General features: G+C 55.4%; 2 protein-coding genes across 3 annotated transcripts in view; both read right to left on the bottom strand.

Annotated features, from left to right (window-relative positions):
• Positions 1-6,808, bottom strand: part of RSPH6A (radial spoke head 6 homolog A) — a 19,751-nt gene extending 12,943 nt beyond the window's left edge. Inside the window, exons 1-2 of the mRNA XM_017502508.2 lie at positions 6,022-6,808; positions 3,427-3,664 (exon numbers count right to left, since the gene is read on the bottom strand). Coding sequence (XP_017357997.1) covers positions 3,427-3,664; positions 6,022-6,671 — 888 coding nt within the window. The 5' untranslated portion in view covers positions 6,672-6,808. The remainder of the gene's footprint in view (positions 1-3,426; positions 3,665-6,021) is intronic.
• Positions 6,809-6,922: 114 nt separating this feature from the next.
• Positions 6,923-26,191, bottom strand: part of SYMPK (symplekin) — a 44,007-nt gene continuing 24,738 nt past the window's right edge. For both annotated transcript variants that reach the window (XM_017502499.2, XM_037729253.1), the window contains exons 11-27: positions 25,596-25,746; positions 22,947-23,151; positions 21,054-21,204; positions 19,988-20,223; positions 18,939-19,020; positions 18,620-18,733; positions 17,343-17,490; positions 16,314-16,474; positions 14,918-15,026; positions 14,508-14,608; positions 13,934-14,024; positions 12,846-12,947; positions 9,522-9,709; positions 8,219-8,395; positions 7,927-8,022; positions 7,301-7,624; positions 6,923-7,189 (exon numbers count right to left, since the gene is read on the bottom strand). In XM_017502499.2, coding sequence (XP_017357988.1) covers positions 7,052-7,189; positions 7,301-7,624; positions 7,927-8,022; positions 8,219-8,395; positions 9,522-9,709; positions 12,846-12,947; positions 13,934-14,024; positions 14,508-14,608; positions 14,918-15,026; positions 16,314-16,474; positions 17,343-17,490; positions 18,620-18,733; positions 18,939-19,020; positions 19,988-20,223; positions 21,054-21,204; positions 22,947-23,151; positions 25,596-25,746 — 2,574 coding nt within the window. In that variant the 3' untranslated portion in view covers positions 6,923-7,051. The remainder of the gene's footprint in view (positions 7,190-7,300; positions 7,625-7,926; positions 8,023-8,218; positions 8,396-9,521; positions 9,710-12,845; positions 12,948-13,933; positions 14,025-14,507; positions 14,609-14,917; positions 15,027-16,313; positions 16,475-17,342; positions 17,491-18,619; positions 18,734-18,938; positions 19,021-19,987; positions 20,224-21,053; positions 21,205-22,946; positions 23,152-25,595; positions 25,747-26,191) is intronic.

Raw genomic sequence — 26,191 nt, forward strand, 5'->3', positions numbered from 1 at the left:
CCACCATGCCCAGCTAATGTTTTGTATTTTTAGTAGAGACGGGGTTTCACCATGTTGACCAGGATGGTCTCGATCTCTTGACCTCGTGATCCACCTGCCTCGGCCTCCCACAGTGCTGGGATTACAGGCTTGAGCCACTGCGCCCGGCCTACTTAAAGATTTTTATAACATCATTTCACAGTACTGTACATATAGCCTACTCAACTTACAACCAAATCGTGTTACGACTGGTCTGTGGGAACCAATCGTGGTCGTAAATCGAGCACTAGCTGTAATCTCAGTACTTTGGAGATCAAGGCAGGTGGATCACCGGAGGTTGGGAGTAGGAGACCAGCTTGATCGACATGGAGAAACCCCATCCCTACTAAAAATACAAAATTAGCTGGGTGTGGTGGTGCATGTCTGTAATCCCAGCTACTTGGGAGGCTGAGGCAGAAGAATGGCTTGAATCTGGGAAAAGTAGAGGTTACGGTGAGCCAAGATCGTGCCATTGCACTCTAGCCTGGGCAACAAGAACGAAACTTGGCCCTAAAGTTAGTCTAAAATTACAGATGTGGCCAGGCACATGGCTCATGCCTGAATCCCAGCATTTTGGGAGGCTGAGGCAGACAGATCACTTGAGGTCAGGAATTCGACACCAGGCTGGTCAACATGGGAAAACTTCGTCTCTACTAAAAATACAAAAACTAGCTGGGCGTGGTGGCATACACCTGTAATCCCAGCTATTCGGGAGGCTGAGGCAGGAGAATCACATTGAACCCGGGAAGTGGAGGTTGCAGTGAGCGGAGTTCACTGCTCTCCAGCCTGGGTGACAGAGTGAGACTCCATCGCAAATAAATAAATGAATAAAATTATAGATGTGAGAATAGTCAAGCACTTGAGGTTCAGTGATGGGGAGACTTGCTACCAAAACAGCAACACCCGACATGAGCTGCTGTCAGCAGTAAACAGGAGGGTCTCAGAGCAGGAAGCCATCCACAGAGCGAAGGCCGGGAGCAGACTCTGGCAGGACCCTGTGTGGGGAAACAGATGGTGCAGGAGGTATTTGAAAACTGTGTGGGATGGGAAGGAATGGTTTATCGCCTAAATGCCGTTGAAGGTCCTGGCTAGCTGTCTGGAAGATAGAAAATGAGAAAAATAAGAGCTTTGCCTTGCACTAGACAGAAAAAAAAAAAGAAAATGCCGAATCACCCTTTTTTTTTTTTTTTTTGAGACAGAGTTTCGCTCTTGTTACCCAGGCTGGAGTGCAATGGCGCAATCTCGGCTCACAGCAACCTCCACCTCCTGGGTTCAGGCAATTCTCTTGCCTCAGCCTCCTCAGTAGCTGGGATTACAGGCACGCACCACCATGCCCAGCTAATTTTTTGTAGTTTTAGTAGAGACGGGGTTTCACCATGTTGACCAGGATGGTCTCGATCTCTTGACCTCGTGATCCACCCGCCTCGGCCTCCCAAAGTGCTGGAGTTATAGGTGTGAGCCACCGCGCCCGGCCGAATCACCTATTTTTTATGAGTCATTTCCTAAAAGCATTCACAGGCCACAAAGCCCCCAATTTTGCCCTTCCACAGACCTCAAATTAAGAACTCCAGCTCTTGGCCAGGTGTGGTGGCTCATGCCTGTAATCCAACACTTGGGGAGGCCGAGGCAGGAGGATGGCTTGAGGCCAAGAGTTCAAGACAAACCTGGCCAACATAGCAAGACCCCATCAATTATTTATTTTTTTTATTTATTCGTTTTGAGACAGAGTCTTGCTCTGTCACCTAGGCTGGAATGCAGTGGCACAATCTTGGCTCACTGCAACCTCTGCCTCGTGGGTTCAAGCAATTCTCTGCTTCAGCCTCTGGAGTAGCTGGGATTACAGGTACGTGCCACCATGCCCAGCTAATTTTTGTGTTTTTAGTAGAGATGGGGTTTCATCACGTTGGCCAGGCTAGTCTTGAACTCCTGACTTCTTGATCTGCCTGTCTTGGTCTCCCAAAGTGCCAGGATTACAGGCATGAACCATCGTGCCCGGCCCTGACTTAATTAATTAAATTTTTTTTTAAAAAACCTCTCCAGCTGGCAATTCTGAATGTCTCAGTGATTGGCTCTGTGTGCAGAGAGTAGCAGCATGTCGCCTGCATGGCTGGTGCTTGGGTAACAGGGTGAAATGAGAGCACGCTCCGGAAGCTCTTAGCTCGGGACCAAGCAGGTGTCAGAATTATCATAGAGTCCACAACAAAAGTTTGTTGAACAAGTGAAAGAAAGCTTGACCCAAATTTTAAGCATTATCTGATTGTGGGATTGTGAAATTAAATACAGACAGTCCCAGACTTAAGATAATTTGACTTAGATTTTTCAATGTAGGGTGGGTTTTTCAGGGTGTTAAAGCATTTTTGACCAATGATTTTTAATTTTTTTTTTCTTTTGAGACGGAGTCTTGCTCTGTCACCAAGATGGAGTGCAGTGGCGCAATCTCGGCTCACTGCAACCTCCGCCTCCTGGGTTCAAGCGATTCTTCTGCCTCAGCCTTCCCAGTAGCTGAGACCACAGGCACATGCCACCACACCCAGCTAATTTTTTTTGCTGTTGTATTTTTAGTAGAGACGGTATTTTGCCATGTTGGCCAGGATGGTCTCAATCTCTTGATCTCGTGATCCGCCTGCCTTGGCCTCCCAAAGTGCTGGGATTACAGGCGTGAGCCACAGCGCCCGGCCTGATTTTTAATTTTATTTATTTATTTTTATTTATTTTTTGAGATAGAGTCTCACTCTGTCACCAGGCGCCAGGCTGGAGTGCAGTGGCGCTGTCTCGGCTCACTGCAACCTCCACCTCCCAGGTTCAAGCAATTCTCCTGTCTCAGCCTGCTGAATAGCTGGGATTACAGACGCACACCACCACGTCCAGCTGATTTTTGTATTTTTAGTAGAGACCGGGTTTCACCATTTTGGCCAGGATGGTCTCGATCTCTGGATCTCGTGATCTGCCCGCCTCAGCCTCCCAAAGTGTTGGGATTACAGGCGTGAGCCACCGTGCCCGGCAAAGTCTCACTCTGATGCTCAGGCTGGAGCGCAGTGCCTCGGTCTTTGCTCACTGCAACATCTGCCTCCCAGGTTCAAGCAATTCTCCTGCCTCAGCCTCCTGAGTAGCTGGAATTACAGGCACCCACCACCACGCCTAATTTTTGTATTTTTAGTAGAAGCGGGGTTTCACCATGTTAGCCAGTCTGGTCTCGAACTCCTGACCTCGTGATCCGCCTGCCTCAGCCTCCCAGAGTGCTGGGATTACGGGCCTGAGCCACCCCGCCTGGCCAAGACTGAAGTTGTTTTGTGGTTGGATTGTGGAATGCTGTCGTTTGCCTCCAGGCCTTGGCACAGGCTGTGCCTTAAGTAAGCTTGGGCCCCCGCCCCCATCCCGCTGCCCACCTCTCCTGTCTGGCTCACTCACCACCTCCTCCTCCATCTCCTGTTCGCCTTCGGCGCCGCCTCCACCCCGGGTGAATAGCGCCTTCTGCTTCTCTGCCATCTCGTAGGTGGGCTGCATCTCTGGGTCGTCCCGCAGCGTGTCCAGCTTGGGGTGGAACCACTCCCACTGCGTGGTGCGGTTCAGCGGCTCCAGGATGGACAAGGGGTCCTCGGGCCGCTGGTTCAGGATCTTGGTCAGCAGGTTCACCAGGTGCTCATACCTGCCTCCCGCAGGAGGAGTGGGAGGACAGAGACATCACTCACTCAGCTCACTGAGCCAGCTGCCCTGTGCCTGGCCCTGTACCTGCTGCTGGGGACACAGTAGGGGAACAGAAGGGTCCCTGCCCAGGTGTAGCTGATTTTTTTTTCTTTATTTTTTGAGATGGAGTCTCGCTCTGTCACCCAGGCTGGAGTGCAGTGGTACCATCTTGGCTCACTGCAACCTCCGCCTCCTGGGTTTAAGCAATTCTCCTGCCCCAGCCTCCTGAGTAGCTGGGATTACAGGTGTGCGCCACCACGCCTGGCTAATGTTTAATTTTTAGTAGAGACAGGGTTTCACCATGTTGGTCTTGAACTCTTGACCTTGTGATCTGCCTACCTCCCAAAGTCCTGGGATTACAGGCGTGAGCTACTGCGCCCAGCTGACATTCTTATGGTGGAGACTGACACTAATCAAACAAGCAAAACATATATAGTGTGTCAGGCATGGGGTGGTAACTTCTAGGGTGACACATAAGGTAGAGAATGGGGCCTGGGGTGCCAGGGATGGAAGAGGGTTTGCAACTTTATTTATTTTTGAGAGGTTGGAGTGCAGTTGTATGACCTCAGCTTGGTGCAGCCTCCGCCTCCTGGGTTCAAGCGATTCTCCTGCCTCAGCGTCTGAGTAGTTGGGATTACAGGCATGCGCCACCACGCCTGGCTATTTTTAAAATTTTTTAGTAGAAACAGGATTTAGCCATGTAGGCCAGGCTGGTCTCAAACTCCTGACCTTGAGTGATCCATCCACCTTGGCCTCCCAATGTGCTGGGATTACAGGCATAAGCAGGGTGTTAAATGGTTCAGGCCAGGTGCCTTGAAGGCTGTGGTGAGAAGTCTCAGCTTCCCACTGTGGGCAAAGGGGAGCCATAGCAGGTGCTGAGCATCGGAGGGATGGGGCCAAGCTTTGTGTTTAACAAGAACCATTACTTCATCAACCTCACTTCTCCCGCTTCGCCCTCTTCCTTCCTTGGTTCCAGACATACCAGCCCCTCCTTACTGCTCCTCAAAGACAGCAAGCCTGAGAGCCTTTGCATTTGCCATGTGCTCTGCTTGGCTCACTCTTCCTTCAGTTATCTGCAAGGTGCCCTCCCTTGCCTCCTTTGAGGCCCTAATCAAATGTCACCTCCTCGGAGAGGCCTTCCCTGACCCACACTATTTTTTTGAGATGGAGTCTCACTCTGTTGACCAGGCTGAAGTGCAGTGGCGTGATCCTGGCTCACTGCAACCTTCACCTCCTGAGTTTAAGCGATTCTCCCGTCTCAACCTCCCAAGTAGCTGGGATTACCGCCCCACGCTACCACACCCTGCTGATTTTTGTATTTTTTAGTAGAGATAGGGTTTTGCCATGTTGGCCAGGCTGGTCTTGAACTCCTGACCTCAGGTGATTCGCCTGCTTCGGCCTCTCAAAGTGCTGGGATCAGATATGAGCCACCGCGCCTGGTCAGATCCACACTATTTCACATGTGTTCCCAGCCCTCTTTGAGCCCCCCTTAACTTCAGTTTATCAGTTTTTCTGTTTCTTGTCCACTCCCCTAGAATGAGAGCTTCCTGGGTATCTCATGGAGGCTGAGAGCGGTGCACTGTGACTGCAGCTAAGTGGTTTGGCGAGTGTCTTCAGGCAGGGAGGTTTCGTTGCTGGATAAGAGAGTCTTGGGAGTTGGGCTGGGTGCGGTGGTTTATGTCTGTAATCCCAGCACTTTGGGAGGCTGAGACAGGGAGATCACTTGAGGTCAAGAGTTCAAGACTAGTCTGGGCAACATGGTGAAACCTTGTCTCTACTAAAAACACAAAAATTAGCTGGATGTGGTGGAGTGCGCCTGTAATCCCAGCTACTGGGGACGCTGAGGCAGGAGAAAACAATTGAACCCAGGAGGCAGGGCTTGCAGTGAGCCAAGATTGTGCCAATGCACTCCAGCCTGGGGGACAGAGTGAGACTATGTCTGAAAAAAGTAAATAAATAAAGGAAGAGGGCCTGGGGAGCCAAGTCACGTGTGCTGGAACCCTGACTCTGCCACATCCTAGCTGTGTGGTTTTGGGTAAGCAACCCAACTTGTGTGTGTGTCTCCTCCTCTGTAAAGCAGGATGGTGCTCATCTCAGCTGAGAATTAGGTGTGAGCGTGTGCAGTGCCAGCACACGTCTGATTAGTAAACGCTAGCTGCTGGTGCCACTGATTCCGACTCCTAGCTGAACTAGAGGCCCAGAGCAGTCACTGGTTTTCCATGAGGGACAACCCTTGTGTGACTGACTGAGGTAGGGTCTTGGCTGGGGCCCCTCCCTGCCTGGGTCCCCCACCGGCCCCCACCCTTTGCCCCTGCTCACAGGCTGAGGTCACAGTTGATGCTGGTCTGTAGCAGGTAGGCCTTGGCGTTCTGCACGGCCAGCTCCAGCGGCTCTGGCTCGGGCACTTCGGCGCTGTATTGCAGGAAGCCCAGCTCAGAGCCTGAGAACTGAAGGGCAGGGTCGTCCCTTCTGTAGGGCCCGTGCTGGGCACCTTCGTAGATCTGGTCTGTCTGGTAGAGGTTGAACTGGTTCAAGGGGCTGACCGGGGGCTCCTGGAAGGTGGAGTCCAGTTGCTGGAACAGGCCGCCTTGGCCCTGCTGGAGCCGCTGCAGTATTAGACTGGTGGTGCCCTGGGCAGCCTGGTTCCTGCTTTCTTCTGGGTAAGGCTGGGGCTGGAGCTCTGAGGGAAAGCCCGAGTTCATGGATGGGTGCTCCATGCCACCCAGCCGGGCTTCCTCAGCCTGGAAGGCCTGGGGCATCAGGAAGCTCTCCTGTTGGGAAAGGCTGCGCCTCTGTGACCAGCCCGGGACGTTGTGCTGGGCGTCTGGAGGCATCTGCCGCCCCTCCTCGGGGCCGGCTGCCAGGGGCTGAGCTTGTCCCCGACTGTGCCGCCTCTCGGAAGCCTGAGAACTCCTCCGGCTCGGGGGCTGCTGAGGAAGGGACTCAGGGTAGGGCGGCAAGTCCCCCATGGCTCGCAAGGAGGCACAGACCTCTAGGAGAAAGGCTTGCAGACAGGGAGGCCGGGCGAGCCATCCGTTGCCACCGCAGGTTTCCGAGCACTGGAGGGGGGCCGTTACCGGGGCGGGCGCGGGGAGCTGGGCCAGGGTGGGTTCCGCGCCGGCTCCGAGCGCGCACTCCTGATCCCGCGCAGCCCCACAGCGGACGTCGCGCCAGGCCCGAGACGACACCCGCGACCCAGGCCCACTACCCCGTTTTTTTCTTTTCAGTAACTTGTCCAATTTCACATCTTTTATTTATTTTTTTTTAAGGCAAAGCATCCACAGGTCGAGCTCCGCCCCATCTCCCAGCCTCACGTCCCAGTCCCACCCCCCTTCCCCCTCGAGCCCTGTCAGCTGTTCCCCTTGGCCTCAGGTTCCCCCACATCCTCAGCGGCCGGGCTGGGGGTCTTCACAGCATCTTCTCCAATAGCGGCGAGGGTCTGGGGGCTCCGCTCCTCCTTCAAGGTCAACCCGCCCGCTGCAGTCTCCTGGTGACAGGAGAAGGGGAGCCGGTCGGAGGGCGCGGTCCCCTCCACGCTCTGCACCCTGGCGCCTGCCCCCTACCTTCACCCCGGCCCGGATCCTTCTGCTCTCCCTACCTTGGGTAGGGGCCCCTCCAGACTAGAGTCCAACAGTGCGGCCTCAGTCAGCCCCGAGTCATCATCCATGCTGATGAAGATGGCCGGGGTCTCACACTCAGGCCCCTCCTCCCGGAAATCCATGGCTTCCTCCGACGTGGGCGGGCCCGGCCGGGCTGAGGGAGAGGAGGAAGAGGAGGGGGCTCCCACTCCTCCGGGCTTCAGCTTCTGCTCCTCCTCCAGCTGCCGCTTTAAGGCCTTCTCCTGGGCCAACCGCAGGCCGATGAGGTCCTGTGGGGGCCGGGGGGCCGGGGCAGGGGCCAGGGCCAGGGGCTCCAGGTCATCCTGGGGGTGAGGAGGGCCACACAGAAGCTCAGAGGCGAGTGGCTCAGAGGGCGGTGGGATAGAGAAGGGGCCACCCTGAGGTGGTCTTTGAGCTCTTCACTATGGGCACAGGGAGGGAGGGGCAGTTGTCCCCCAGACCCCCAACTCCCTTCCAGCAGGAGCATCCCCTGGGAGACAGGTGGCTCAGAGGCAGGGGTGGCCTGCGTGTCTCGGGGTCGGGAGCAGGCCATGGTGAGCCTTGCTGGCCTGGGGTACCGGGTGAGGATCTGAGGATCCAGATGGGTAGGCTGCAGGGCCCTCACCTCCTCCAAGGGCCCCGCAGATGCCTCCTTGGCCTCTGGCTCCTGCTTGCCGGTTGCCTCCAAGATGGTCATGATGGAGTTCGGGATGTGAGCTTGCTGAGTGGAGAGCAGGAAGGGGGTTCTGGGGACAGCTCTGGCACAGAGACCCCACTTGCACACCTCAGATCCTGGGGCCCTGAATCTCCAGAGCTTCCAGCTGTGCAGGGCCTTCTGGTGTTCACCTCCATTCAGTTCCCCCCCAACCGGAGGGACCCAGAGGGCACCACACACCTGGGGTAGGGGGAAGGGGTACCTGGTGGGGGGTGAAGGATCGGACGTGAGCCAGCAGGGGCTCCCGGAGCTCGGGACACTTGTCAAAGACGGCTCCCAGCTGCTGGGGCGGCAGCTGCAGGATGACCTGGAAGCTCTGGGGCTTGGTGCGCTGGCAGCACTTGATGAAGCCCTCCCACACCTTGGGGTACTTCCACACCTGGACCAGGCAGGGAGGGAGCCGTCGGGAGGGGCACACAGGAAGACCCTCAGCCCCAACATTGGAATAAAGACCTTGCCAAGACCATGCCCAAATCCCACCGTCCATTCCTCTGGATGGGCCACAAGCGGCCCTGACCTCCCTCCAAGGGCCTTTGTCTTCCGAAACCAGGCAGCTGGACCATGAGGTCAGCTTCGGAAGGAGGTGGAATAAAACCCAGGGCTGCCTTTTCTGGACTTCCCCTGCTGGGCCAGGCCCAGGCTAAGTGCTGCGGGAGCACCCTCTCATGACATTCTCACGGCAGCCTCCAGGGAGCGATATGAGCCCTGCTAAACAGCAGAGGTCGGTGCGGGTGCTGAGACCTGCCCAGGGTCACCTGTACATTCTCACGGCAGCCTCCAGGGGGCGATATGAGCCCTGCTAAACAGCGGAGGTCCGTCGGGGTGCGGGACCTGTCCCGGGTCAAATGAGGAAGGAGGGGCACATCTGAACCCAGGTCTGTTTGAATCCACATATAACCTCTAAGCCGGATGCTGTAAAGTGGCAACCCATAGGCCAAATCGAGTCTGGGGCTTGCAGATGGGGTTTTTTTGTTTCATCATGGTAATTTTTTTTTTTTTTTGAGACACAGTCTTACTCTGTTGCTCAGGCTACAGTGCAGTGAGTAGGGCGATTATTCCTCACTGCAGCCCCAAACACCTGGGTTCAAGCAAACCTTCTGCCTTGGCCTCCCAAAGGGTTACAAGTGTGAGCCATCATGCCTGGACTCAATCGTGGCATTTCTAAAGCCCAAATTTCTAGCACCTCTCAAAAACCTGGACCACGTTTCGGCTCTGGGATGCATCCTGGCCTGGCACACATTGGTGGGGGTGAGGAGCGGCCATGTCTCTCCTGAGTGCACGCTCCTTGAGGGTTACCACGCTCTTACCACCCAGCTGCCCTCCCTCATCACCTGGGAGCTGGCCAAGTCATAGACCCTGGAGCACTGCTATTTTCCTGGCAGAAGGCAGAGCAGAGCCGGCCATCCTCCACCCGGCTCCCTTGGGGGTCAGGAGGGGAAGGGGAGTTCTGTCAGCATGGCATGCTGCCATCTGCATGGGGGATGGGGTGGCTGGGGGTGGGTTACCTGCTTCATGATGAGGCGGGACAGGATGTTCATGACGAAGCCCCCCAGGCGGGGGTACATGGTCAAGGACTGGATGACGGTCCTCATGAGCAGCATGGGCAGGGGGCTCTGCTCCATCAGCTGCTGCATCACCACGGCCAGCACCTCTGACGTGTACACGTTCCGCTCCGCAAAGCACAGGTTGGTGGCTGTGAGGAGGCGGAGAGTGGGCCTGTCCTCTCTGCCCAGCTGCCCCCTGGGAGGTGGGAGCCCAACCACCATTTGAGAGCACCGCCCCGCTGTCTGCCCACATGAGGGGAAGAGCCAGCCCTGACTTCTAAAGACCCTGGCGGAGACAGGAGACTCCCCTGACCCAGCAGAAGGCACACTACAGCCCCACGCTTGGAAAACCGGCAGGCCTGGTTCAAGGGAGAAGACATCCAACTCCAGGAAGCCCCACAGTGAGTGGAACAGGGAGCCCGTGACACCCTCTCTTTGAGGATGACCTTGGAAAGATGTGTTGCCAAGCCCTGGGTGAGTGGCAGGGCCCCCCACCCCTGCTAGGGAGAGAAGGCAGCTATTGGCTTCCACCAGCCCCTCCAGGGAGAACAGCAATCTACAGACCAGCTTAGGAACTGCCCACCCACTCCTGACAGGGACACAGGGCTTGCACTGGTGCTGGGAAGATGGGGAGTGCCAGGCCAAGGTCTGTGTGGGGGATATGGGCACAATCAGTAGAGTAACAATGAAGGGAGGGACAGGAGGCGGCTGGAGCCGGGGCATACAATGAGCCCCCAGCTCAACACCCAGTGCCAGTACCAGTAGGACCCAGAGGGTTGGCACGGCATGAGCACCCAGGCCCTGGGGTCTGTTCCCCGAGTGGGTGGCTGTGACCCAATCCACTGTGCTAATAGGAGGCCCCAGGAGCTGCCTTTGAAGCCCTTCCCCAAACACCACTTGCCATGTGAGTATCAACCAGGAAGTCTTTATTGAGCCAGGAGAGCACCCCCCCAACCCCAAAAATCCTTGAGAGGCTAACAGAGAACAGGGGTGGGGCCTCTAAGGGAGGGGGAGGCGTAGACAGGTGGGGAGGAGGCTGAATGGGCAGAGCAGAGAGTAGCGGTGAGGACCTGCCAGAAACCGAGGAAGCCCCGCTCCCCTTCAGGGCCAGGTGGTCACTGGTGCTGCCCACTCAGCCACCTAAAGGCTCCAGAATCACCCCTCCCCTCCTTCCCTGTTAGCTTTGCCCTGGGTCCCAACGCGGGCCTCCCGTGAGCCTCTGATCCACTTTCCATACAATAGCCTGAAGGGGGCTTTGGAAAGATCAGACCTGACTCCCTTCCCAGACACCCTCAAGAGACAGGCCAAATTCCCACCTGACCTACAAGAGCCCCCGGGGCGCCCTCCCCAGTGGCTACAGCCTGACCTCTTCTCTTGACCAGGGCCCCTCCTTCGTCCCCTAAGTCAGCCAGGCGTGGCACTGCAGGTCCAGAACCAGCTGGCGAGCACCTCCCTCGGTAACTGCAGCCTCCTGCTGCTGCCGCCTACTCATCCTTCCCTGGTCTCAGCCCGAGTGTCCCCTCTTTCGAGAAGACCTCCCTGATGTCCCACACCCAGGCTGTGTTACATCACCCCTCTGCCCAGTCCCACACTCCTCTCAGTTGTTACTGGCCAGGGACTTCCTGTCTCCCTCCCTGGACTGTACGCCCTGGAAGGATGGGGCTGGGGCTGTCCCTCCTGTGTCTCCAGCACCACCCAGGATGGATATGGGGGAGCAGACATGCTGTTTTCTTAATGCTGGAACAGACTACCAGGAATGGGTCTAGTTATAGACAAGCTCTCCAGAGGAACAGGGTGGTCTATGGGGGAGCAAATGGTGCACAAGAAAAGGACTGGACTTCGTGACCTGGAGCTTAAGAGTGCGGCCAGCAAGACTGCTGGTGCCCGAGCAGGGGAAAAATGTGGCCTGGGTGCTGGGGACACCAGCTGAGGGTTGTCTAGCCCACAGTGTGCAGGCCTGGGCATGTTGGAAGAAAAAGGTGGGGTTGTGTAGGGTTGGCCCTGCTGACCCCTCCAGGGACCTGGTCGCCTTTGTGACCTCTGGCAAGGCGCTTTCTCCTTGGGCCTAGGCTCCTCAGGGCATCTAGGGGAATCTGGGTCCACAAATGGTCTTGGGGTGTGTATGTGTGCATCCCCTCAAACTGTACTCAAACAATATGAGCATACTGTCCTGGGAACAGTAGAACTTCCTCAGATCACCAAAGGGGTCCAGGAATGTGAGACCACAGCCCTGGCCTCTGAGCCTGGAGCTCTCTCCTCCCTGCTGGTCTCCCCCGGAGGCTTTGGCGCCTGCTCGGTTTTAATGTGGGTTTGATATTTCCATAAGCTCTTCTCTTGACTTCAAAAGTTTCTGAGAGAACTTGCGGGGGAAGGTTAGGAAGTAAGTCACTGAAAAGCTGTTTCAGGCTGCAGCACAGAAGTGAGCGGCACAGGGAGGAAGCCCCTTCCCCAGGTCTGAGGGTGAGAAGAGGAATCAAAGGACAGCTGTCTTTGGAGTAGAGAAGGCAACAGTGAGGGTGTCCAGCTCCGTGGGACAGGATGGCTCCTGGCCCAGAAACCTCGCTCAGGGAGGGGTGGAGGGGGCTCTCAGGGGAGGTGGTCCTCAGACCTGGAACCAGCAGAGCTGGGGCTCCCACTCAGGTCCATCTCACTTCAGATTCTGTTTTTTCCATTACACCACTTCGCTTCTGCGAGGCCCTGAGTAAGTCACCTAACCTCTCTGGAGCCTCCAATTCCTGTCTACACAATGGGAGTGAAACATACTCACCAGGTGGCACATTTGAGGACCAGCAGGCTCAGGCCCGCAGGCGTTCAGGGAGAGCCCAGCGCAGAGCATGTTCAGTGAGTGTGGGCCATCGTGAGCCAGCCAGTTTGTCACCGACCCTGCTGCCCTGGAGGCAAGCTCTCCTGCCTCATCTACCCCAGCCCACAAGTGCCCTGGAGCCCTGGGTCTGCCCTGCTGCAGCACCTCTGACTACCACTCACGGTGTGCCCTGCTTCCTCCTGTTCCTCAGGGTGAGGGCCGTGGCTACCCCGACTGCTTTAGGCCCACTCTGTGCCAGCCCACGGCAGGTACGTCAGAGTGCCTTAGACAGAGGCAGAAAAAGGCGGGGTTGTAAAGGGTAAAACTTGGGAGGAAGGGAGGTGTCTCTGCAGAGCTGAGAGGTAGGGCTGTGAGTGGCACAGTCTTTGACTTGGCAGATTTCAGTGGAGGCATGTGGGTGATTGAGGTCCTGCCCATGGGGCCACAGGGGCCAGGTCACTGGAGTGGGGGGAGCACCTCACCTTTGATGATGGATTTCATGTCACACTTCACGGAGTCGATGTTGTGTAATGCGATCAGGAGCTCTCCAGGGTTCAGCGGGGATAAGGCCGAGTTTCCCTCACCTGCAGTGGACGGGAGGAAGGGTGGGGGAGACAGTACGGTTGCCTAACTGAAGAGACGGGTCCGAGTTCCTCAGATTGGGGGAGTTGCGAGCAAAGATGAGGTACCCTCTGCTTTCAGGGCTGGAGCAGGGCAAGTGACTGACAACAGAAAAAGGGGACGCTGAAGGCAGCAGGCACCCTCAGGCACCCTGAGGTCACCACAGTGTGCTCCTTCCCATCCTGGGCTCCCACCCTGGGTAAAGTGTGGCATGGCTGGGTGTCTCTGGCCCTCGGCTATGTATCTGAGGGCAGGGAAGACCACCTCATTGTGTAGTCCCCAACACAGACACCAACGCAGCACAGGCTCATGCGCATTTGCAGAACAGGGCAGGATGGGGCCAGGCTGTGGACTTCCATAAAGTGGCTGGAAACTTCCCCTGTGCGGGGCCTGGATGGGAGGAGGCTTGGTGGGGGTGGTCTTTGCTGCTCTTCTGATGGTCCCAGAGCCATCCATGTGTGTGTTTTAAACCACCAGGGTCTGCGTGGAACAGATCAGCCTCCATTCTTTCTCTAGTTCCAACCACTGGGGTAAGGGGCGAAGAACCCCTTCTACCTTACTTGCTAGTTAGTTTCTAAGTTGAAAATTTCACTTTCGTTTCTTTCTGACCTCGTCAAAACAAAATGCCCCTGGCCCGCAGCTTGAGGGATTCAGGCAAGATCTAAGGAGGGACTAGAATGGAGCCAGGGCCTGAGAGGGGCTGGTGAGGCCAGATCCTAGAAGGGAAGATGCTGCTGGAGCCTCCACCCCCAGCTCCATGGTCTTGCCCCTGCCGTGAATGAAACCATCATCCAAACATCCCAGAGGGTGGCCTGGGAGCTCCAGGACACAGAGGCGTCCAGTACAACTGGTGTTCCAGGTAACAGGGCACCCTGCATCTTGCCTCCTGCCCCAGCACTCGGGCGGTAGGCCTCCTGGTGGGGAGGAGGGAGGAGGCTGCATCACCTACCATGCTGGGTGCCCAGCAGGCGGTTGAAGACTTCCTTCACCACGATGGGGTTGAGTTTGATGAGTTTAGGCAGGGCCTGGATCACCTCTTTCTATGGGGAGAAGGTGGTGGGGTGGGGGTTGAGTCAGATACACCCTCACTCCCCTTCCAGATAAGCCACCCCTGCTTGCCCAGGGGAGGTGAGGGCGAGTTCTGGCTCACCCAGCCCCTCCTACCCTCACTACACCCTCAGGGCAGAGTGCCCAGCTGAGCCCCATGCATGTCACGTGTGTGCCAAGGGGCCTCATGATCCCTAACAGAGGAGGAGTCTCAAAGAGGGGAAGGGACCTGATTGAGGTAGAGAAAGCAGCAGAGCTACTGGCACCCGGTACCCATGAAGATGAGTCCTGGAGCTGCTGTGCGTATCAGAACACGGGTGTCGGTGGTTTCCACGACTTCTGACCACAGACAGGGTCCCTTCTACCCCCTGCTACATGACTCTGGCTCAACTGCTGCTGAAGCTACCTGCTGCCCTGCCCCCTCCCGGTCCCACATGTCCCAGGCAACGGGGACATACAGGCCTCCGGCTCCATACCTTCTCCAGCCCATTAAGCACCGGGATGAGGAAGCGGACGTCTGGCAGTCGCTTGTGGTAGAGATCCCGGACCCGCTTCACTAGCTCCGGGGAGGGTGGCACTGCGTGGAAGCAGCAGGAAGCACCGTGTTGGAGGCGGAGGGGAGCACGGGGGAGGGTGGACACCCAGGGAAGACAAGCAGGTGGGTGTGCGGGAGGGGAGAGCAACTTCACAGCAGGAACCTTTCACTTTTGGCTGCTCACGTGCATTTAGCACCACAGCGTTACAGATGGAGAAACTGAGGCCCAAGGACAGGCAGAGACCCCACAAGAGGTGCGACCAACTGGGGACCATTGGCTCGGATCCCCAGGTCCCAGGGAAGGCTAAGGAGAGGGAGGAAAGCAGGAAAGGTGGGGGTCTCTGGGGTCACCTTTGTCTGTGAGGCTGTGCAGACACCGCGTCACCAGTGTCTCTGCCCCCTTGGGACAGTTTTCCACCAGCAGGAGCAGCTCCGGGGAGTTCATGCCCATTCCTCGGATCTAGAGGCAGAGACAGGGATGACCAGACCCACAGTGAGAGCTCAGGGGAGGCTTGGGTATTTGTGGCAGGGTGGCTGTGGGGACTGCTGGGGACCAGGGTGAGGCTGGTGACAGGGTTTGGAGAGCGGGGGGAAAGGCGGGAGAGGTCGGAGGAACCTTGGCCTCTTCTCACAGCCTCTCTGGACGAGGGCCTGCTCCAGTTCCCAGCCCTGGCCAGGCTGTCCTCCTGCAGGCCCCTCCTCTGTGGTTCAGACCTGACCTGCCTCGAATGCCCACACTGTGCTTCACTCACTGGTAAAGATACTCCTAGCCCCACCCACCCCCTTCATGACTTGGTTTCTCACACGCAGCCAGCATGACCAAGAGCCCAGACGAGGCTCCACCTGCTGCTGCGTCTGGAGCCTGCCCCACAGTGAATGCCAAACACAGGGGCTGGGGCCAGGTGCCACCTTCCCCTAGTAACGTTTCTGCTCCTAAAACCCTGTCTCTGCCCTTGAAGAGCTCACGGCCCCTTGGGATCGCTTTTCCACACAGCTGGCTGACTTTGAGAATAGGTCTAAAGATCTGTTTCCTCCTGACTACAAGAAGCCTGCTATCCCCATCTTCCAGGTAAGAGTCCTAATGAACCCAAACGGCAGATAGGTGGGGATTAACATACAGTTCTCCCTCTCCTGTTTATCGTGAAAATGTTCTGTAATCCAAAAATGTCAGGGGCAGAGAGAAAAAAGGTGGTTTCAAATCCTGCTGCAAACTGGAAAAGCAGACATTCTAATCTCAGGTGCCAGTCCGTCACTGAGCTGCTTCTCATGTGGGCAGCTCTGTGGCTCCAGGGGCAGGAGTGAGAAGGACTTATTTTTACATAATGACAGTTAGAGTCCCATTAGCAACACAGGGATGGCCAGTTCACAGACAGTGACAGTGACACGGAGGTGTATGTGCATGAATTCATGGACCCTGTGCATCAGTGTGGAGGGACTGGAACATCTTGCCCATTTTTACTGAAGGGCCCAAGGTCTCAGTGAGAAAGTGGGAAGAGAGCTCGAACCCAGCTCTGTCCAGCTCCAGGCTCCTAACTGCTGGGCCACTCTGATGTTTCCTCAGAAACCGATGAGTGGCATGCGGACTGCCCACAAGCTACACAGCCTGGGTTGGCCCGGGGTGACCACCCTTTGGGCTTGGCACACTCTGAAGTGGAGCAGGTAGGTGGAGCAGGTAGGGGAAGAACTGGAGCTGGGGACGCAGCCCTGCCCATGGGTGAGCAGGGCCTGGTGGGCTCCGGGGCCTCACCGGCTGCTCGATGACCCTCAGCACTGTCCGCTTGATGTCAGCGATGGCTTCAGTGTACACGGCCGCCAGCTCGTGGATCAGCTTGTGGTTCTGAGGCAGGAGGGCCAGGTAGAGGTAGAGACACTGCTTCACTGTCTCCTCCGTCCAGGGCGCTGCCACCTCTGAGAGGGCAGGGGTGGGCATCAGATTGGCCCACACTCTTCTCTAACCCCCTTGGACCCTCTGGGCCTGTCCCTTCTCAGGCAGTGGGTCAGTGGGAACCAGGGAGGGCAGAGAAATGGGGTGGGACCAGGACTTCCCACCTCCAGCCATCCGACTGCCAACACACAAAGCAGCTAGAAAGGGGCCACGCCTGCCTTGTGGCCTTGGGATTAACCTCCAGCTCCCTGCCTTGCAGTGTTGTATGGGGTGGCCCCAGGAGGGTGTGTGACCAGCATGGAGGGCAGTTGTATGTGACCAGCATACAACTGCCCTCCATGCTGGTCACACGCCCCTTCGAACAGTCTCAAGGGCCCCGGTCTCTGCACCTTTGTGTCCACCCTCCCCTCTGCCGGGTCCACAGCGCCCCAGCTCCTCCAAACCTGCTCAGCCTCTGGGCCTCACAAAGGCTGTGCCTCTCCTGGGAATGCTTCCCGGCACCTGGGCCATGCTGGGCCTCCTGTGCTGCCCTGTCATGGCCCCCAACCTTTCTGTTTAATGGTTCATTTACTCAGGGCCTGCATCTACCTGTCTATAATCCTGGGGGACCCAGGGCTTTGCTGAGGGAACTTGACTGAGTTGGCCCTGCTTGGTCCTTCTTGGGGTCTCACCGCTGGCTGGCTCTCCTTGTTCTCCAGGTCTCTTTCCCTGACCCCCCAAGCTGGGTCAGGTGCCCCCCTACCCTCACTCCCACAGCCCCTAGGTGGCTGTCCCAGTCCTGTCTGTTCCTGTCACTGCTATCCAGGTGGCTTCCCCACTCAGCCCCTCTGCACGCAGGGCCGAGCCCGGACACAGCTGCGCTCAATACACATCTGATGACCTGAGCCCAACCTGTGTCCTTGTCAGCTCCAAACAGCACAGATGGTGGGTTGGGGTGCACCAGGAGTTGCAGGTAGTTGAGGGCAAATTTCTCCACATACTCCCGCAGCTGTTCCTTCTCATACATGCGTTTGATGAACAGCAGGGCCTGGGAGCGCACCTGAGGAGGAAGATGGAGAAGGCTGGGGTCAGGGAAGAGGGAAGGGGGAAGAACAGCTGTTCCTCCGAGTGTGGCAACACTCCTGTGAAAACAAGCCCAAGCCTGAGAAAGGGCAGCCTAGCTGTTACCAAGGCCAGGGCTGGTCCCCAGCACAGGAGGGAGATATCCTGGCCAGGGCCGGACCCACGGCACCACCTCACTGCCTGCCTCACCAGCCCATCTGCCCTTCACTGCTCCTTGCACTGCTCCTTAAGCTCCAAGCAGAGGGAAGTCTTCCCGGTTCTTTAAAAGTGCTGCTCCCTGCCAAGTCTCCCTAGAACATCTATTGCCAGCTAAACCCTGTTTCACTCAGGTATCATCCGCTGGGAGCTGTGAGGCCAGGGACTGGTCCTGGGCACTGCTTTGACCACAGCAGCAGCACATGGCCTGGGCCAGAGGTGCACACTGAAGGTCTGTTGAATGAATGAACACACTGCTGGGCAAGGCTGAGGCACAAGGCTGGGTCAAGGGTGCTCTCTCAATCACAGCACGTGCACATTCGTCCCCTCTGTCTAGAGCACACCCAGCTACTCATTTTCCAGGTTTCTGTGCACACATCCCCCCCTCCCACAAGCCTTCCTTGAAACATCTCCCCTGCCCACCCCACACCCAGATGGTCTGCCCCTCTCTCCCCAAGGCTCCACAGCTGTACGCTGCTCTGCTCAGCTGCTGAGCACACCGTGTCCTCACTGCTGGCTGAGGCCACACAGGCTCCCTGACTGGGCAATGCCCTCAGGCCCCAGCATAGGACTGGGCTGCACCAGGAGCCGGTGCTGGCCGCCACAGGTGGCCTAAGAGCGAGAGTGCGATGCCCTTCCCGGGAAGGCAAGTACACATGTGCGTGTGTACACACCGCAGACAGACTCAGGCACGGTGACCCTGGTTTCTAGGCAGTTTCATGCCACTGAAAATGAAAAAAAAAACCAGACAGACAGAAACCTGGCAACAGCCAAAAAAACCAGTGCAAGAAGGCAGTGGGCCCAGAGAAACTGTAAGGGAGTGTGGAAGAGGCTGGGCTGGTTCCTCAGGATAGTGGCAGCCTCTGCAAGCTGCAGGCTGTGGGCAGCCAGGAAGTGGAGGAGGGGATCACCTTGTCCTTCTCATGGGAGCTGAGGTCGAGGAGGACATGCAGGTACTGGAACTGGCGGGATGGACGCTTGAAGATCAGGTCTCGAAGCGTGGACATGCCCAGATAGGTGCGACTCTGTGGCAAGAGGGAGGGGATCCAAGTTCAGTCCACCTGAGTGTGCCTTTGGGCTGTCTCTCCTGCATCCTTCTCAACAGGTACCGGACAAAAGGGCCCGGTGCCTCCTGAAACCCCCTGCCACAAGGGGCTGCGTGCCCTTCAGACCCCTGCGAGTAGGGCCCTATCCTCTGCCCCAGGCAGCAGTGACCAAGCCTGGCCTCACCTCATCCTCGCAGTACTTGCGGATCACCTCCAGGGCACTCTCTGTGATGAGCGGTGCCTCCAGCACAACCTTGGTGAAGATCCTGCCAGAGAGGGAGGGGAGGACATGGTGCAGAGGAAGAGGCCGCTGGGCTCCCTGGTAACTGTAGGAGCTCAGGGCCAGTGGGCCCTCCCTCAGGTGCTGCTTGTTCAAGCCCCTGGTTATAAAGCTTTGGAGGTGAATGGACCAGCGTTCAAAAGCTGCCAGGTGGATGATCTGGGCAAAGACTGTACCTCTCTGAACCTCATTTCTTCCTTTCGTCAAACGGGAATTCCTAACTGTGTTCATTGAACATAACAATGGGAGGGAATGATGGGATTTTAGACGTGGTGGCCTCCAAAGGCCGCTTTGAAGTCACATTTGAGTACACTGGTGGATGAGAAGGAGCCAACCGCGCGGAGCTGAGGGAAGAGCGTTTCAGGTGGACACAACAGGAAGCACTAGCGCCCCTGGCACATTCGAGGAAGACAGAAGGCCAGTGCGGCTAATGTTCAGGGAGTAAGGCCAAAGAGGCTGGGTCACAGTGATGGGGCTGTGTTTATCCCAAGAGCAATGGAGAACCATGGAAGGTTCTTTACGGGGAAGTAGTAAAAGGATTTATGTAACAGAGTGTTCCTGGACTTGCTGTGCGGAGGACAGATGAGTAAGCTGGAGGCCAAGGATAGGGAGGAAGCTACAGAACCAACTCAGGCAGGAAATGGGGTGCAGAGAAGTCCATCTCCAGGCCCATGGGTGAGCACTGTTATTTATAGATGGGAAAACGGCACAGAGTGGGAGTGATAAAGCCACTCAGAGCAAGCGGCAGAGCTGGGAGCTCAGGGAGCGCAACCAGAGCCCACACCCAAAGCAATAACCCTCCGGGGGGGAGGAGAGGAGAGGAGAGTGGGATAGGCGTGAGGAGGACTGCCTCTGGGGGAGATGAAGAGGGAGGTGGTCAGAACCAGAAAGGCAGGGCAGCACCAGGAGAGGGGGCCTCTCGGGGACAGGAGGGTGCAGGCCAGCCCCCTCACCCATCCTTCTGGTCTGGTTTCTCCTGCAGGCCGGACAGCAGGCGGATGAGGCAGTCCTCATACTTGTCCAGGGAGCCTGAGGCACCTGCAGCCAGGTAGGCGTTGTACTCCTGGTAGAGCCAGGCGAAGGCCAGGTCCAGGCGGGCCCGCACATCCTCCAAGATGAAGGACAGGACCTCCGCCTTGAGGCCCGAGTTGAACTGTGTCACCAGGCTGGCCAGGATCTTTATGCGCACCTGGTGGGAGGGCAAGCCAGCACATCAGTGTAGGGTGGGCAATCCAGGGACTCCGCAATCGTGCCCTGTGACCCCTCCTGCCCAGGCGCAGGAACTCTCAGAGCAGACACGGAGTGAAGTGAGGAAGGCCAGCGAGGTCCCTTATACCCAGAAGGTCCTGTTTGTGTGGTGGAGGGTGGGGGTGCCAGGCCGGGGATCGATCATCACAGAATAAAAATGAGTTTCTAGGAGCAGCACCCATGTACTTAAATGCACAGAAAAAGATCCTCAAAGATTCCCCCAATTTGTGCCCTTGTCGCCTTTGAAGAGGGGGATGGGGTGCAGGTGATGGCCACAGAAGATAGTACTAGATCTGGATTGCCTGGAAATATTTTTCAGCACAGAAAGTGTGTTCCTATACTACTGGCCAATCAAAAATTAACTTCATAGAATAGGAAAAAAGTCACTTTTTTCCATTCTTTGAAGGTAACAGTGCCAGCAAGTGGCAGAATCAGGACTGAGAACCAGGTATATTTCTAAAGCTAAATAGTAACAGTAAGAATATTAACAGCTGGGAAGAACCAAGACCAGAAGCACAGCCCTCACTTGCAGAGGCCCCCAGCACCCGCCTTGTGTGCATTTCCACGTTTACTTGTCACCCAGCAGGAGCTGCCACTATTCTCTCTGTTTTATGGACGATGGGAGCGAGCTGGAGAAGCGGCTGTGAGCAGCAGAGCTGGGGTCCACAGCCAGGGAGGTTTGACGCTGGGGCCAGACTCTTCCCTGGATGCGAGGCAAATGCTTGAGGAGTGGGACTGAAAGGATGGGCTGGGCGGGTGGCAGGGGCATACCTGGGCTGCCCCGCTGCAGGCCACAGCCTTCTCAGCCCGCAGGATCCTCTTTACAGCGCCCAGCTTCATGGCCTCCACCTGGGCATCGGTCAGGGGCTTCAGCACGTCGCTGAGACGAAAGATCTTCTTGCGCCCACCAGCACCTGCCAGCCTACGTGGAAGAGCAGTGACAGCAACACTGACTCAGACCATCTTTCTTATAGCCCAGGCCTGTCTGGTGACGCTCCTGACTTCAAGGTCTAGATAGGCCACAGAGATGCCCCCAGCCCCCTGCTGCCTCTCCAACCTCCCTGTAACTCTGAGGCATGGTGGGGCGGTGGGTAAGAGGAAGGAAGAAGATGCTATTTTGGTTTTGCAGAGGGTGTCTAAGGGAAGGCTTCTGTGAGTGGGGATCTGAACGGAGGCAGGAACAAGACACACAAATGTCTGGGGGACCAGCTCTCCAGGCAAAGGCCCTGAGGTGGGAACCTGCTTGTGGGCATAACTGGAGGAGGGGTGAGGGTAGCAGATCTCACTCAGCCATGTTAGCAAGACTTGGGTGGCTGGGACTGGCTGGATTTTGTGGTGTGTAAGGGAGATAATAATGGGGACAAGGATGGTGACAGCCAGTAGCACTTACTACACATCAGGAACCATGTAAAATGCTTGACAGTCAAAAATCACTTTTCTTTTTTTTGAGACCGAGTCTCACTCTGTTGCCCAGGCTGGAGTGCAGTGGTGTGATCTTGGCTCACTGCAACCTCCGCCTCCTGAGTTGAAGCAATTCTCTGCTGCAGCCTCCCGAGTAGCTGGGATTACAGGTGTCCACAACCACACCCAGCTAATTTTTTTATTTTTAGTAGCGATGGGGTTTCACCATCTTGGCCATGATGGTCTTGATCTCTTGACCGTGTGCTCCACCTGCCTCAGCCTCCCAAAGTGTTGGGATTACAGGCATGAGCCACCGAGCCCTGCCCACAATCACTTTTCACTAGACTTATCTAATCTAGTTATCTAACCATCATCATCACAGAACTAATTTAAGTCTTCCTTGATCCTTATGAGAAAGATACTATCATTATCCCAATTTTAGACATAAAAAAGAGGGTGTTTTTTACAGGAAAGAAAACAGCAGCCGGCTGCAGTGGCTCACACCAGTAATCCCAGCACTTTGGGAGGCTGAGGCAGGTGGATCCCCTGAGGTCAGGAGTTCCAGATCAGCCTGGAGAAACCCCATCTCTACTAAAAATATAAAATTAGCCAGGTGTGGTGGCGCATGCCTGTAATCCCAGCTACTTGGGAGGCTGAGGCAGGAGAATTGTGTAAACCCGGGAGGTGGAGGGTGCGGTGAGCCGAGGTTGTGCCATTGCACTCCAGCCTGGGCAACAAGAGCAAAACTCCATCTCAAAAAATATACATTAATAAAGGCTGAGCGCAGTAGCTCATGCCTGTAATTCCAGCACTTTGTGGGGCCAAGGCTGGCGGATCACAAGGTCATGAGATGGAGACCACCCTGGCCAATACAGTGAAACCTGTCTCTACTAAAAATACAAAAAACTTAGCTGGGTGTGGTAGCACACGCCTGTAGTTCCAGCTACTAGGGAGGCTGAGGCAGGAGAATTGCTTGAACCCAGAAGGTGGAGATTGCAGTGAGCTGAGACTGTGCCATTGCACTACAGCCTGGGCAACAGTGTGAGACTCTGTCTCAAAAAAAAGAAAAGAAAAAAAAAAGAAAACAGCAAAGGTTTAGTGGTTATGGTGGCACTGACCCGGGAGTCAGAGAGAACCTGGTCCAGACTTCTGTCTGCCTCACACTTAAACACACACACACACACACACACACACACACGAGCTGAGAACCAGACCCTTGGAGTAGGTCTCCCGTCCTGCCCTAGTACCGAGAAGACGACTCACCGGGGCTGAGTGACAGGGATAATGGGCTCTGGCCTCCTCTTGGCCTGGGGCGCCTCCTCCTCCAGAGGGGACATGGAGCTCAGGGAGCCTACCACTGAGATGGCTTGGCCCTGGGCTGAAAGGCGCCGCTTGATCAGGACGCTCTCTGGCTTCACCACCTTCTCCTCCTTGGGCTCCTCCTTGCACTGTTTGGTCTGCTCCACACCTGGGAGGGAGACAGCAAACGGACACCCAGCATGTCAGACCCACTTGCTCTGACCCAAGGACTTCCTGTGTGTCCAGCTCTGTTCTGAGCTGGGTACCCTCTTTATCCCCACTTTGTAATATAACCGAGGCTGAAACTAGAAATGCCATTCATTGCTGGTGGGAGCAGCGGCTGGTACAGCCACTTTAGAAACATGATGAGCAGTTTTTGTTTTGAGACTGGGTGTCACTCCATTGCCCAGGCTGGAATGCAGTGGTGCAATCATGGCTTACTGCAGCCTCGACCTCCTGGGCTCAAGCAATCCTCCCACCTCAGCCACTCAGCCTCCCAATTAGCTGGGACTACAGATGCATGCCAACATACCTGGCTAATTTTTGTATTTTTTTTGTGGCGATGAGGACTCCATATGTTGCCCAGGCTGGTCTTGAACTCCTGGGCTCAAGCAATCCTCTCACCTCAGCCTTCCAAAGTGCTGGGATTACAGGTATGAGACACTGTGCCCAGCCCTCAGGTGTTTTATTTTTTTTTGGAGATGGAATCTTGCTCCACTGCCCAGGCTGGAGTGCAGTGGCATGACCCTGACTCACTGCAGCCTCCGCCTCCTGGGTCCAAGACATTCTCCTGCCTCAGCTTCCTGAGTAGCTGGGATTACAGAGGCCCACCACCATGCCCAGCTAATTTTTGTATTTTCAGTAGAGACAGGGTTTCGCCACGTTGGCCAAGCTGGTCTCGAACTCCTTACTTCAGGTGATCCACCTGCCTCAGCCTACCAAAGTGCTGGGACTACAAGTGTGAGCCACCACACCCAGCCCAAAGCAGTTTGTAATAGCACTGATCACACCCTATGACCCAACAGTTCCACCCCTTGGTATATGCTCAAGATAGATGACAGCACGTGTACATGAAGAGACTTGGACACAAATGTTCACAGCAGCTTTATTCCCAATGGCCAAAAACTAGAAAGAAACCACAGATCCATCAATAGGGGTGTAGATAAACGAAAGACTGCATATTCATATAATGGAATACTACTGAGCAATAAAAAACCAACTACCACCTCACATGACAAAATGAAGGAATCTCAAAAACATACAGCAGACCAGGCGTGGTGGCTCACGCCTATAATTGCAGCGCTTTGGGAGACCGAGCAGAGTGGATCACCTGAGGTCTGGACTTTGAGACCAGCTTGGAAAAAAAAATCAGTTGTGGTGCTGTGTGCCTGTAATCCCAGCTACCTGGGAGGTAGGAAAATCACTTAAACCCAGGAGGTGGAGGGTGCAGTGAGCTGAGATCATGCCACTGCGCTCCAGCCTGGGCAACAGCATAAGACTCTGTCTGAAAAAAAAAAAAAAAAAAAAAAACCAAAACCAAAACCAACAAAAACACAAAAAACAAAAAATTAGCCAAGCGTGGGCGTGGTGGCAGGTGCCTGTAATCCCAGGTACTCAGGAGGCTAAGGCAGGAGAATCGCTTGAACCCAGGAGGCAGAAGCTGCATTGAGCCAACACTGTGCCATTGTACTCCAGTCTGGGCCACAAGAGCAAAACTCCACCTCAAAAAAAAAAACAAAAAAACAAAACAAAACAAAAAACTACCGTATGGTAAGCCAGAGAAGCCTGACTCTGCGATCCTATTTAGTTTAGTTCAAGAATAGGTAAAACTAGCGGATGGAGGCAGAAATCAGAACACTGGTTATCTCTGGAGTTTGATGCCCTGAGGCATCCCTGGAGCAACAAGGAGGAACTTTCTACAGTGGCAATGGTCTATAAATCTGAAGCTTTTTGAGTCTCAAGAAAACACAAGTGTAAAATTCCGTACCTGACCTCATGTGATAGATGGCAGTTAAAATTTTGTTTCATGAACAAAATTATTAAGAAATATCTTACATAATTACTTTTGAGGCTATGTGTGTAAGAAACATAAATGAATTTCATGTTTAGACTTGGGTCCTATCCCTGAGATACTTCATTATGTATATGCCAATATTCCAAATCCAAGGTCTGAAATCTGAAACACTTCTGGTCCCAAGCATTTTGGATAAGGGATATTTAACCTGTATCTTGATCTGGGAGATGGTTACACTAGTGTGTTCACTTTGTGAAAATTCACTAAGGTCTATAGTTAAGAGCTGTGCATTTCACTTACGTGTATTATACCTTAATAGTACTGTTAAAATAAGCTCAAAGAAGTTAACTAACTTGACCAAAGTCATATAGCTATTAAGTAGATGAGATCTGATTCAACTCAGACCTCAAACCCAGGCCTGTTTGAGTCCAAATCCCAGGACTTAAAAACACTGAGCCATCTATCTGTGGCAGCTGTCATTAGCTATACCTTAGCCCCCAGAAAATTTTGCCTGCACAAGGAGGTGTTCTTCCATTAAAGAGATCCCAGAAGCCATAAGTGCCTACCCCTGCTCCAGGTCAGGGCCAGGACACACTCACCTGGTCCCAGACCGGCAGCTGTCATCTGTGTGGCCATGAGCCGAGCCAGGTGCTTGATCTGGGCTTCTGTGCCTGCTGACTCCACAGGGGTGTAGATGGCCTGGAAGGAGGCCGGCATGGCCTCGGGCAGGTACACCATGCTGATGAGGACCTGTGGGATGCCCAGGAAGACAGCCTCTCCTTAGTCATTAGCTCAGCAGGTTTTCTTTCCATGCCCATGCCAATACTGGGGAAATGGCAGTGCCTGAGACCGAAGTGGGCCTACTCTCCTGGAGCTCAGCCTCTTGGGGGAAGTCACAGAGAGAACAAATAATGATACAGTGTAGTGCTCGAGACAGGGAAGTAAAGGGTACTATGAGCCACAGCAGGAGCCAGGCAAGGCTCCCTGGGGAAGAGGCACTGAGGCTGAGAACCGAGGGGAGGGCAGGAGTTAGCATAAGATAGGACAAGGTTTTGCAGTGGGAGGGGTGTGTATTCCACAGAGAGGAACAGCATGGGAAAAGGCTAAGAAGCAGTAGAGCAGGCACCCTGTCCAAAGAACAAGAGGCTGGGCATGGTGGTTCACGCCTGTAATCCCAACACTCTGGGAGGGCGAG

The sequence above is a fragment of the Cebus imitator genome, unplaced genomic scaffold (assembly GCF_001604975.1).
Source record: "Cebus imitator isolate Cc_AM_T3 unplaced genomic scaffold, Cebus_imitator-1.0 Scaffold296, whole genome shotgun sequence".
Lineage (NCBI taxonomy): Eukaryota > Metazoa > Chordata > Mammalia > Primates > Cebidae > Cebus > Cebus imitator.